At 51.2% G+C, this 13274-nt stretch overlaps 1 protein-coding gene across 1 annotated transcript in view; it reads right to left on the reverse strand.

Annotated features, from left to right (window-relative positions):
- Positions 1-4751: 4751 nt before the first annotated feature.
- TENM4 (teneurin transmembrane protein 4) overlaps positions 4752-13274 on the reverse strand; it is a 2614134-nt gene continuing 2605611 nt past the window's right edge. The window contains exons 42-43 of the mRNA XM_032488752.1: positions 11364-11506; positions 4752-8738 (exon numbers count right to left, since the gene is read on the reverse strand). Coding sequence (XP_032344643.1) covers positions 7980-8738; positions 11364-11506 — 902 coding nt within the window. The 3' untranslated portion in view covers positions 4752-7979. The remainder of the gene's footprint in view (positions 8739-11363; positions 11507-13274) is intronic.

A 13274-nucleotide genomic window follows, 5' to 3' on the forward strand; every position in this document is an offset into this window, starting at 1 on the left:
AACATCAACCATCGTGTGTACTGCTGTGTGAAAAAAGGTGAGACAGGCTGGATCAGATCCCTGGGAACTTGGTTTTCTGCCTGCCTGGATCAGCTTCGCAGGAATAGGTCTCAGAGGCCCAGGCTCCCCCAGGACCATGTGAACAGCACACCTTCCTCCCACCAGGAACGTCTTCAGTTCTCATCTAATCCCTTCTCATCAAATCCACCTCTTCCAGGAAATTCTCTGACCCCTTCCTCTTCCCACCCAGGCACCCTGAGCTCCCCTCCTTTGACACTGAGGCAAGTGATTTTTGTTGTAAACACTTTAAGCACTTGGCTTACCCCTCCCTCTCCTTCAAGCTGGCTGGAGTCTGAGTTTGGAGAACAAATCAGAGGCTGATCAGGCAAGGGGCACATCAGAGGCCTTAGTAGAGGCAGGAGGAGGGAGCTGGGGCTGGTCTTGCTGTCACAGAATCATGGCTATGGGCAGAGAGCATGCTCAAGCCCCGCCAGAGCCTGGCTCCTCCTACAACCAAACCTATGTCAGTGAAGTGTGGATGCCAGGGGGTCTGCCCAGCCCACCTGCCCAGACCTGGGCACATCCCCTCAGGGTCTGGACCTGACCCTTGCACACAGATGGGGTTCTGCTCCCAACAGCCCTACACCATCCAGTTTACATCCCCACATGCTGCAGTGCCTGGAGCCCCTAGATGCCTGGCCGTGCTTCTGGTAACAAACTGGCAACTCCCTATCCCCAGGACTGAGCTCGAGCACATGGCGCCTCCTGATTCCAGAGACTGGGCCTCTGGCCCCTCTCCCAGCACAAAACCCAGAAGATCTTTGCTCTCCTTCCACAGGCTTCTGAGTTCTAGCAAGTGTGGATGCTGAGGCCTCCTGGGTGGTGACACAGAGCACGTGCTCCTTGGTATCACAGGCTGTTTTCTGAATCTTTCTAGACTCCCTGATTGGGTGGTGATGTTTATAAGCAAAGGGTCCTGTCTCACATCTTGGGGTCCTCTAGGCTGCTTACATACATTAAGTGCCCATTAAACGTTTACTGATTGATTGCATTTTTTCTCTAGGCCTCCTCAAGAGCCTGCAAAGGCATTTATTTAATTCATTCGTTATCTTTCCACCCACCCACCGACTCACCATGTAGTAAGTATCAGTACCTGAAAGAATAGCTGTATTTCCTCTGTTCCCACCTCACTGACTGGGGAAGAGACTGGCTCTGGGAGTGTGGAGCCAGCACATTTTGAAGGTGGGGGAGGGGTGGAAAAGCCAAGGCCCAAATACATGCCAAGTGTGGACTTCTCAAAGGCAGCAAGGGGCTTGCAGATCACACGGCAGGAGGAAAATGCTTCCACTCTTCCCGCTGGGCTTAAGACTCTCCTGCCCCTAAGAACTGATGTTAGTCCTTGCAAGGTGTGTCTCTACAAATAAGCTTTGGACTCTTGAAGGATAAAGAATGTATTTGCAACTCTTACTGCCCTTGAAACCCTGAAAGGGGACTGGCCAGGAGATGGTGGCTGGAGCCTACCCTGGGGCCATTCCAGACTCTGATGAATTCAGATTTGATAAATTAATGCTGGGTGGCCTGATGGGGGCAGGGGTGGGACCTTCTGTAGGAGCGCGCTTCCTAAGGCCTGGAGAGAGATTTCCGGTGTGGGGCTGGAGGCGGAGATGCCCACCCACCAGAAACGCCCGAGTGAGAGCTGGGAACAAGGGCAGGGTGGGTGAGACCAAGCGCAATGCCCTGTAAGAGGTGTCACGCTTAGCCACTCCTCCGCTGGATGCGGGAGAAATGGCCTATCAGTACTCACTGTAAAGTCTTTTTCCTCACAGGTCGAAGTTTCGTCTCCGCCGCCAACGCCAGCGCACAGGGAAAGCTCGACAATCTCGCGTGCAAGGGGGCGGGGTAACTGCGCCGCCGCGCAGACGTGGGGGAGGAGACCCGCCGTGTCCCCGCCCCTCACCCTTGCGCCAGGCCCGCGCACCTGCAGCAAATTTGCCGGGAGGGCTGATGGCTGAGGGCAGGCTTGGGGGCGCGGGGAGGAGGTGCAACGCCCCGTTCAGAGAAAAGGGAAGAGTACCAGGTCCTGGAAGGAAGGTGGGTGGATGCACTGGAGAGGGCGGCCTGAGGGGGAAAACTTACACTGGGCCAAGCCCTGGTATTCAGAGAGCTGCCTGTGACATTATATACCCGCTCCTTTAAGGTGATCTAAGCAGTAACCAGGAACACTCTGTGCATTCATACCCCTTGTTATAGATAGATCAAGGCTTCGAGGTTAAATGCCTTGCCTAAGATCACACAGTAAGTGCTAGAGCCAAGTTCTGCACCCAATTTGGCATGACTCCAAAAGTAGATTTTCCCACCACAGCAGGTGTCCTGGCACCCCAGAACAATGAATCTGGGCAGTGGTGCCGGGACAGCTCATGGCAGCCTGGGTGGAAGGAAGCGGCCCGAAGCTTGAATCCCCTTCCCAGAGGGCCCTGGTGGAGGGCCAGTCCTGAGGCTAATGGGAAGCAGCGAGCCTTCTGCTCTCACTCTTGTCCTCAATTATCTAAATTTTCATAAGGTTTGCTATTCACACCAGGGAGCTGGGCTTAGCAAATGTACTTTCCTAAGTGACCAGCTGTCATCCCTGACTTCCAGAGCTGAGAGGTTAAATGTGAGGTTATGTGAGAAAAGCAAGGTGAAAAATTACCTGTGTGCTGTGATTACAACTACCTTAGTTTTTTTTTTTTGAAAAAAACCAAAACAGATACATTAAAAACACACAAAGCAAGAAAAAAACAAAAACCCAAAAGAATGCTAAAGGAATTTTCTTTTTCCCCAAGTTGTATTATATGGTTATCGTAACTTGTGTGATGAATATACATTTATTTTTGGAAGTGCAACCCGTGACACCCCATCTGGAACACAGTGACACTGTAGACAATTCTGTGCCTGGTGACAGAGCAGAGCCTCTTCCCATAGGGCACTGTCAAGCTGTCCAGCCCCTTGGAGTCTGTCCCTGAGGCCAGTAAGGGCAGCAGCTGGGATGTGGCCTGGGGGAGCAGCGGGGCATAGCTGATGTCAGAGGTGCTTTGACATTCATGAGGGAAGCCCTGGGGTCTTTGTGTCCTCTGGAAATACCTCACCACGGCAGCTGTCACCTGGAGGGCTTAAGAGGGACTTTGGGGTGGAGGACCAGAGCCTTGGAGGTCATCCTGAGAACAGCAGCTTCTAGAAGACCAAACTCAGAGGGCTGGCTCAGGCAGCCACTACTCTCCAGACAAAGGCCACCAAACGCCTTTAAACACAAAATATTTTTTTATTTGTCAACGAAGGCTACACGGGCGCGGGATCACTTCTGCTTTTGCTTTTTTATGCCTTTTTTTTTTCTAGAAGGTATCTACATCTGCATTTATTTACAGCCTTGTCGGTATTTACACAGTCAAGAATACAGTGTTAGAAACACAAAACTGTTGAGAAAAAAACTTCTCAAAATTAGTTCCAGACTTCAGGAAAACTATTTCCACATGGTAAGGCCAGAGTCTCCAGTGTTGGTCGTCCAGAGGCAGCTAGGCAGAGTCCTTTTGCCGAAGCTGCGGGTTCAGAAGTCTTCAAGAACAACAGGTAGGTTTAGAAAAGTGGGATTCTGGTGTTGGGAGACTCCAGGGCTGCCGGGCACCAGCAGACATCCGTGACTCAGCTTCTGCCAAGATAGCTGTGCCTGCCCGAGTTGGTTCTCCATTGGCAGTGTGCCCTCAGAATTAAACACGTGTTCTTGGGGACCAAGAGGTCGCCCGGCATCACGCCTTTGGCATTCCAGAGGGGGTAAGGAACACAACATCGGCCCCATCCAGGCTTCCCCCAACTCTGATCTTCCACCTTCATGGTGAAACCTAAGAGCTCACCATTGTCTTGGGCAGTCACATACACAAGGCTGGTTTTTGAGAATGTAAAAATTGGGGAGGATAACCTTTCTGTCACCTGAGCAATGAGTCTTTAAAATAAGTTTGCTGTTTTTTGAAGGTTAAAGAAAAGGGCTTTGAACTACAGAGTTCTTTCTCTTAATCCTCTCCTCCCCTCCAATAAAATACAGGTAAGTGTCTCAATCTACCTGGAGAGTATGACCCTTAAATGGAGGGAGTTTAGTCCTCGCGAGGATCCCAAGGGAAAGAAGGGACTTGGTTCTTTCTGGGACCCCTCAGGGAGTGGGTGTCAGCTCAGGTCCAGAAGCCACGGCCTGGGCTTAGTGGCTGCTTGTGAGGAATGGCGGCTAGATTGGACTCTGAGCACTGGGGGAACAAACCTCAAAGCCCTAGACCCTGCTGAGGCCTGGCAGACCCCTCTGTCCTGGGCATCAAGCTCAGTGTCACGGCCGTCACCACGTGGAGACCGTAAGCACAAGGCTGCAGATGTGAACCTGTATTCTAGGGTTTCACACGGAAAGCCTCATCTTTGCATCCTGGAAACCCCTGCCGTCTATAAAGGTGGTACTTAAAAGTTACAGCTGAAGAGGTCCTTTCTTCTTCTTCTTCTTTTTTTTTTAAAGCAAATCTTATTTCTTGTTACGTGTCTATAAAAACACTGCTCAGTTTTACTCACCTTCCTTGTCTACCAACACCTTCTGTTCCCAGCCCCACCCCATTCCGATTATTTAAAATCACGCCCTCTGGCCATTCCCAACCTCTGGTCATAAGTTTCTTAGAAATTGTTTCAAATCCTCCATCCCTAGGTAGGAATCAGGCACTGGTCTGTTCCTTGGGTTAATGTTCAGCCAACAGTTCTGAGAGACAAGCATCAGGGGCTGACGAAGTTGTGATTCACCGCGGAGTTTCTTCCCCTTCTTCCTGTTGTCATAGCTCTGCTCTCCAATGCTGTCTGTCTGGAGGGTGGGCAACAAGGAGATCTCATCCTATAAAAAACGAAGTTGGGGAATCACTAAGGTCCTATTTAAGGTGATGACAAGGTGCTGAGGGTGAGGGGCCAATGGCAGCTGTGGAGGGTGGCGGAGAAGGCAGGCACTCTTCCAAGATAAACCTTTTTCTAGGGTCAGAAGCTGCCACCGTACAGAATAATGACCCTGGGCCAGTGAGGGAGGACTAGTAACGCTGAGGAATGGACACGTTTTGGTTGGTTAGTGCCAAAAGGATGGGATTTGAAGCCTGGAGGCCACTAAGCAGGCACAGGGAAATCTGGCTTATGCCTTCAGATTCACTCTTGCTGTGAGATTGGGACTGCTGGTCTCAGCAGGAGGACGCACTGAAAGGGGAGGCACTGAGTCACCTGTCGTGGAATGGAAAGCAACTCAAAAGGGCAGAGGCCAGGAGCACCATCTCCAGTAGCAACAGCACCAATGTGAAACCCAGCGAGGTGCATGACGCTACCGGCCCCACACCTGAGATCCCTTCTCTAAAGCACGGGGATGCTTCAGCTTCCCCTGATGCAGAAGCCAGGTCTCCTGGGCGGTATGTAACCCAGGAAGAATATAACATCATTCGTTTAAAGAAAAGGAATGCTCAATAATTCTCTGTAATCTTGCTCTTCAAGAGTCCACGCTATTTCCTTGGTGGCAGGTGGCGCGGTGGATGGTCAGAGCGTTGGAGAGGTGCAGGGAGAGGACTCCCTCAGGCCTCATGCTGTTTCTGACCTCCCAGTGGACAGCAGGTCTTGATTGATGTCAGGCAGCCAGGATGGAACTGATCATCTGGGCCAATGGGCAGGGTCCATTCCCCAAGGGCCCCTTATATCAAGAGTACATTTGGGAGGCATAAGTCTATCTTGCATAAAAAAAATTGGTTTTCTTCAGGCCAAACTGTTTTCTATCCCATCCAAGAATGATCCTGCCAGGTGGGAGCCCACAAGCTCCTGCCTTGCCCAGCGGGCCCGAGGGACATTGCATCTGACTCGGCGGAGCTCTGGCCAAGGCCCACTGTCACAGCAGTGTGACTTCTTTTGGAAACAGGAAGAGCACTTAGCGAAACACATCCTCTAACCCCAGTGGGATGACGTAAGGCGAAACCTCCTCTCTGGGTGCCTCCCTCTGCAGGCAGAACCCAGACTCCATGCTGCTCCAATTCTCGTGCAGTAGGAGGCCTTCTTGGTTTCATTAACTCCTGCAATATTCTGAAGACTCTGTGAGTAAGGCTATAAAGGTGCCATGAGCTTGTCAATCCAACAAGGTTTCCACGGGGAAGAGCTCAGACTCAGAAGTCATTTTCCACACTTAATGTAAAATGTAACTCATAAAAGTCCCATTTTCTAAAAAGCCCAGCTTAAAAGGAAGCATTTGGCTTCCCCTCCTGGTCTCCCAGAGCCTCCTGTGAGTGGTAATGATGATGGTAGTCAGGCAGGTAAAACAAGAGAAAGGAGCTCCTAGCTCACCAGGCTACTCTCCCCTCCCCTCAGTGCTTCCCACCCCCTGCCTGTTGGCTGCTGCCTCTCCCTGGGCATGCCCTCCAGGCGTGGGTTGTACTGGCTCCTGAGTGGGCTTAAGCCCTTTCCCACTGACCTCAGGCATAGGTCCTCACAGGGACCATGGTAGCCTGGCCTCCTGGCTCCATGGGCACCAGTCTCAGGAACCACCCCCATCCTGGTGGGGGAGCATGACACTGCCAGGCCACACCGAGTGAGCTCTTTCCTCCTTTCTCCTTAATCTTGTTTTGCAATCCTGGCTGGGCTCCTCTAGAGGGGAAGCTGTTTTAGAAGAACTTTACAGAAGGAAATGCCTGAAGGTTGCTCCAGTTGCATCCCAGCCCTGCAATTAGCCCAATACATGGGAGGCAGAGGGGCCTTCAGGAACTGGTTAGAAGGACGCTTGGCTCATGCCTTCCTCTCTTTGGCTGACTTTTTCTTAAGTCTCTTTCCAGAATCAAAGGCCACCAGGCACCTCTCTCCACACTCCTATTTCTCAGTGGTGGCAGCTGAGTGGTGGAGGGAAGGTACCCAAAGTCATGGGGAGAGGGCTTCACCTAGGAAGGCAGGCTGGTACCCTTGCCACCAATGCCATCCTTTCACCGTGGGTGGCCTTCCCCTCTGGACGTGGTGCCCAAGCTGAGGGCTTGCTGTGCAGTGCTGGTTCTCACATCTGACTTTGGGAGAGAGGAGGAGATGAATAAGGAACATCATGGGAGGACCAACCAACCACAGACATCCTGGGTGCCTCTGCCTCTTGGAGAGGCTGGGGCTCTTAGCCCCAGGATGATGTCACCAGACTGGGGAAGGACCTGGGAGACACTTTCTCCATCCCAGCATGGGGGTGGCACTGACAACTACACAGAATTTGCAAAAGGGGTAGGGGTTTCATTTAGCATCAAAATATAAAGCTTGGACAGGAGTTTTGGGCAGCTTGGAAAAGGTGCTGTGAGATCATGAAACTCCCCAGAGCAAGATGAAACCACCCATGGTCCTCTGGAGGCATGGAACACAGTGAGTAAAACAGCCCCCACTTGTCTGCGGGAGCTTAGCCTAAGATCCTCAGGTCCTGCAGACCCTCCTTCCAGGCCCCCTAAAAAATTTGCTACTGGCCCGTGACTCTCTGCACCCCTCACTCCTGCCCAACCCCCATGGAAGAAAGAGTTGCACATGGGACAAGTTAGCACAGACACTCATGTCTCACATCACACTGGGTACCGAGGGACAGACAAGGACACACCCCAGGAGATGCATCTCAGCGAGGAGAAGTGTACCCAAAACAACAAGGAAAACTCCTCAAGGAAAAGGGAACAAAAGACAATAAGGTTTTCATTGTGATCACACTACAGAAAAAAAAATACCTTCTGTTCTTTGCAAAAAATGTGTGAAGGCCAAATCTGTGTTTTTCTTTTCTTAAAAAAAAGGATGTTGCATGAATTTCAATGCAACCAGTATCTTTTGTTTGCTGTTTTCTGCATTTGTTTAAAAAAAGGGTTTTTTGTTTTTTGTTTTTTTAAGTACAACACAGTCAGGTATGTGGCCACAAAAGAGTAGCTGTCTTTGGCAAGAAGTCCAGGCCAAGGACCTCTCTGTCACCTTCGGCCCATCTCGCTCTGTCTCATGAAGTGGATGTTGTTGGCGCTGTCTGACAGTTCCGGGTACTGCTCGACGGAGATCACGAAGAAGCCGTCGTAGCCTTGAACCCGCCCGGTGTTCAGCGCCTGCTGCTTCTCGCCCTCTGTCCAGGCCCGCAGGCCTTCCTCCCCATCCCGAAGTCGCTGCTGCTCTCGGGCCCAGGCCTGGCGCACGGCTCTCTGCCGGGCCAGCTCCAGCACCCGGGCCTTCTCCTCATCCACCGTTGTCCCGTAGCGGGTGTTCAAGCACAGTGCCCCATACTGGAGCTGGATGTCTGTGTAGCGTCTAGTCCTGCCATTGAGCATTGTGTTGATCTGGGACACGGTGACGTTGACCCCGTTCTCCAGGGTTCGCCGCCCCCCGCTGAGGCCCAGGATGGCCAGGTCACCTTCGGAAGGTCCTGGTTTCACAAAGTAGTGAGTGTCCACCCCGTCAATGGTGAAGTGCAGGTTCTCCAGGTAGTGGGCGTTGTTCAAGATGGCAGCAACCCTCCGCCCATCCTCGTTGGCCACACTGATGATGTCTGTGGCCACTCGGCCATCCTTCAAGGCGAACTTGACCCCCTTGCCAAAGACTGAGCCACTGGATGCAAACTTCTTTGTCTCTGGGGCCTGCTGGCAGCTGGTGATTGTGGAGCCGTAGAGCTGGTCAAAACGTTCCAGGGTAACGAAAGCCTTGAGCTGCTTCTGCACTTCACACTGTACCCCGAGGATAGACTGGCGGACAGAAGAGAGAGAGTGCAATAAGGGGGGAAGCCTCCAAGAGCCTGGAGAATCAGCGTACATAACTAAGTCAAGCCTATACAGATTTATTAGCCTGTAGCATCTAGCTCTACTGCTGACCACGAGGACATCCAGCCCTCCTTCATCCATCAGTTCCCCCTTCCTTCCAATCAGAAGCTGTTCAGGGAGCATCTCCTCTGGGCCAGGTCCTTTTCTGGGTGCTGGAGATACAACAAGGATTCAGACATCATCCCTGCCCTTGAAGAACTCATCATTTAGTGGGGAAAGACAGATGTGACAACAAATAACTCCAGTCCAATGTGGTGACTAGTGGTCTAAGAGAAGTGACACTAATAGCTATAAGCCAACATTTCTTGGTCTTTGAGCTGAATAATTCACATTCATTATTTCATTTGATCTTCACAATAACTTTATACAGTAGGTACACTTATTTTTCTGGTTTTACATCTAAGGAAACTAAGGCTCAACAAGGTTGTGACTGGCCCGCAGTCATACAACTAGTAAGTATGCAAGCCCACACTGAACCCAGGTCTGTCTGATTCTAGAGGTTCAGTTCAAGGGCTGTTGGAGTAGGGAGGAGCAAACGCGGCTCAGAACCTCTCGGCCTGGAGGCGGAGGAGCGAAGTGGAGAAGGTGGGGTTCAAGGACAGGCTCATACTTGAGTTGGGACTTGAAGGAGGAGGAGGTGACGTTAGAGGAATGGCGAGGAATGAATTCTTGGCAAGAAGGCTTAGTAAGATGAAAAGTCGTGATTTATATAAGCCCTCTTTCCCTGCTTTACTGCTCTCCACCATGTTTATAAATGAATTTCAAGGGGGCCCTAAGCCCCCACAGTGCTTCCTGGGGGCTCCTTGAGTGCCCCCGCCCTTGGCTGCTTTGGGGGACAGGCTGGGCCCTGACTGCTTAGCTACCATCTACCTGGTTCAAGGAGCTCAGGTAGGCCCCAGGGCCTTATCAGCAACTTAGGGAAATGGCTTTAGAAACAGGCCCATCGGCTTCTCACTGAAATTAAGTCCTCTTTATAATTAATAGAACCCTGTCTGTGAACAATTATTTCCTAGAGTTTCATGAAAGCTGGAGTGCTCAACAACAAAGATCTCCAATGCTTGCCAAGGGCAGAAATCAATAATTCATTGACAGGCGAGGTTGGCAATGGGCCTGCTGTCAGAGGAGGGAGGGAGGGGGTGGAGAAGGGAACCTGGGGGTAGGGGTGGAGCTGAGGGCTGGAATCAGCCCTGGGAAAACAGTCAGGGCCAGGGGCAGCTGGGCTGTATGGGGAAGGATGGTGGGGACTGGAGAAGGGCAGAGGGGTAGGACTAGGACAGCAGGGAGAAGATGGGCTTGGTGACCAGACAGACTTGGGTTCTCATAGCCTTCTGCCACTTTCCAGCTGACCTTGGGCCAGTTTCCCTCTCAACTCCGGTCTCCTCCTCCTGTAAAATGGGGAAGAAGGCTGAATTCACAGGGTGGTTTATTTTTTTCAACCATCTGTTCATTCAACAAAAGTCTTCCATGCACCTGCTATGTGCAAAGCACTATGCTGGGACAAAATAAGACCCAGTACTTGCCCTCTTGGGTCCAGGGTCTAGTGGAGATACAGGAATGAAAATATAATGTGGTGAGTGCTTTGAAAGAGGCTGATATAGGGTGCCACCAGAGCACAGGCACGGAGAATCACATTCACAGAGTCTAGGTGAAGGAAAGGCTAAGCTGAGGCCTAATGCAATCAGGTTGGAGTAAGAGACATGATGTATACGTTTCTGACCACCAGCAGAATGCCTTTTGGCAACCCTGCTTTCCTCCTCTGTCTCTTGTCCCCCTGGACAGGGATTCCCTGGAAGGCCCGGTCTCTGCCTGATTCATTTCTGCATTCACTGGGCTCCTGAGGCACAGGGCCTGGAAAAGCCAGCTCCTGGTACAGATCTTATGAATGAGGGGGACAGTGGGAAGAAGTGAGCAAATGGATGCCTGAAGTGAGGGGGTGGGATGAAACTGTTTTTAAGAATCATGATAGCTGCATAATTCTATGAGTCTTTGAAATTGGGTCATAAAAGGAAGACAGGGGAAAGTGACATTTTTTTGAACACCTACAGATAGTTCTGGGTTTGAACCCTGCTCTGCTCGATCCTTGCTGTGTGGCCTTGGAAAGCCTCAAGCATTAAATCTGTAAAATGAGAACAACCATAGCAGGGGATATCTGTGTGTTAATTTACGTAGAATACCTCACCAAGGCTAGCTGCATCAAGCCGCTCAGAAAAATGCCACCTTTGTATTTAGAATACACCTTCCCTCCTTGTACTTTTGTTCTGGGTTGTGACAAAGGCTCCTTGTTTCTTGGGAACTCCAAACTCAGTGTAAGACACAAAACTCCTTAATTTGGCTTGTGAGGGTCTGTGTGCTGTTAACAGCTGGGTCCACAGTGACTTGCCAGTGGTGGGGTTATTAAGTATTCACGGAACAGTTTCTGGCAGGCACTGTGAACATACAACATCCGTTTCTATCATCGGCCCAAGCTTTCCTGAAAGGCTGGTGGGGCCCACCTCTGTAATGTCTGGATGGCCTGAGGGGTGGGCTGCCAGGTGGCCAGGTGTGAATTACCTTGCTGTTGTCCCATTCCTGAGTTTTCATCTGTGTGTGGACCAGCTCATAGGATGGTTCCATGGCATCCACGTCTGGCTTGGGGTAGCCAGGAATCACATTGTGAAGTTGGAATCCGAAGGTGAGGAGCCAGCTGTTGACATCTGGGTGGGAAAAAAGCAAAAACATCCCCCCTGGAGTCAGTGGACTTTGGATGTGACACATCCCAAGAAAGCAGCATACTGTTAGGCTGGGGTGAGGGTGAGGACGGGGAGGGCTGCTGGTGGCAGAGTCAACTGGTACAAACATGCTGGAAACTGTTTCACGATCTGGAAGCCGGACAGGCTCTTGGGACCGAGCGTCCCCTCCTAGGGATGTATCTGCGAGAGACGTCATGTAAGTAGAACCAAGGTTTCCAGACTCCCCTTTCTACTGCCATTCTCCCCCTGGGACCTTCAGCTTCATAGCCAGGGGCAGCTGCTGATGGATGAAGACTCCTCCACATCTACCCCCAACATCAATAGGAGACATTTACAGAGGGCATCACACCCAAAGGAAGGATGTTAATGAATGACTTTCAAAGAGAAAATTCACTTAAGAGACAAACTCTCCCTCCTTTCGTACTTTTTTTTGGGTGGTGGGCAGAGATTAGAGCTTCAGGGCCAGCGTGTATCCCCTCTCCCACATCCTGCCTTTTATCTACTCTGACATTCCAAGGAAGGCACTTAACCGCCCTGTGCCTTCCTTTCCCAGTCTTTATATTGGGTTTGAGGATCTAGCCTCATAGGCATGGGATTTATTGGTTTTATAACATCCCTGGGGGGTTCCTAATGATAAAACATCAGGTGTGGAGACAGGTGGGATATTGTCATGAGGATCTGGCTCATTGAAGACCGGAATCAGAAAGCCAAGGCATAAGGAAAAGAAAGAGGGTGGAGGGTGTGCCATCAGTTACCTGGCCTGCTCTGGCTGGGTGCCTTTTATGTGCCTAGCACAGCTGTCACAGACCCTCAGCTTGCACCCTCAGGACCCTGAAGGGGATACGAGACGTAGGCATAGATAACTGTGACACAAGAGAAAGGTCAAGAGGAGGGCAGAAGTCTTTGGGTTGCACTGGCTGACAAGTCTTCATGAGGACGATGGCCTTTAAGCCAGACACTGAAAGCGCTGTAAATTTTGTCAGGCTTCAACAGAGATGAAGGGGCACCCCAGGCAAAGGCCACTGTATAAGACAAGGTCTGGAGAGGGGAGGTGAATCTTAGGAGTGTTCAGGTTCAGCAAGGCAGAGAGAGAACCACAAAGGAAAACCGTGGCTGGAGCAGGAGGAGCCTGGGCTGGTGGGTGGGAGGTGATTGGGGGTCTACAGGAGAGAGACAGAAAATCTGTGTCCCAGCATGGCTCAGCCTTCCTTGGGAAGAGGCAGCTGAAGATGCCAAAGCAGCTATTGACCAGAGACTCAAATCCAAAGTCTGGAGAAGGCAGGGTTTGGAGCTGAGCCTCAGAGCCAGCAACTCCAGGCTGTGGACATCCAGGCCTACTACTGGCTTCTTCCAAAGCAGGCAGATCCCCGGTCAGGGAGCTTCTTAGAGTCCAGACATCAGTGGAACAGTCTTCCCCTACGACCCACTGAGTTCATCCCAGTGATGGGAATGCCCTTTGGGGTCAACAACTGTGTCCCTGTCTCCACTGCATCCCATGTTGCGTTTCCATTCAAGAACCTCTGATTTGCCTTTTTCTTTCCCGATTCTTTTTTGTTTGTTTGTTTTGGGATGTTTCAGAGCCCCTCTCTCGGGTTTGAAGCCTGGAGGTGCTGAGGTGGAGGGGTGGTAGAAAGGGAAGCTTGGAAACTCAGGTTCTACTTCTAGAAAGATCATATAAGGGAAGGAACATGGTGAGGGAAGTCAAAACCTAGGTCCAAACTCTGGCTCCTCA

This window comes from Camelus ferus, chromosome 10 (genome assembly GCF_009834535.1).
Source record: "Camelus ferus isolate YT-003-E chromosome 10, BCGSAC_Cfer_1.0, whole genome shotgun sequence".
Taxonomy (NCBI): domain Eukaryota; kingdom Metazoa; phylum Chordata; class Mammalia; order Artiodactyla; family Camelidae; genus Camelus; species Camelus ferus.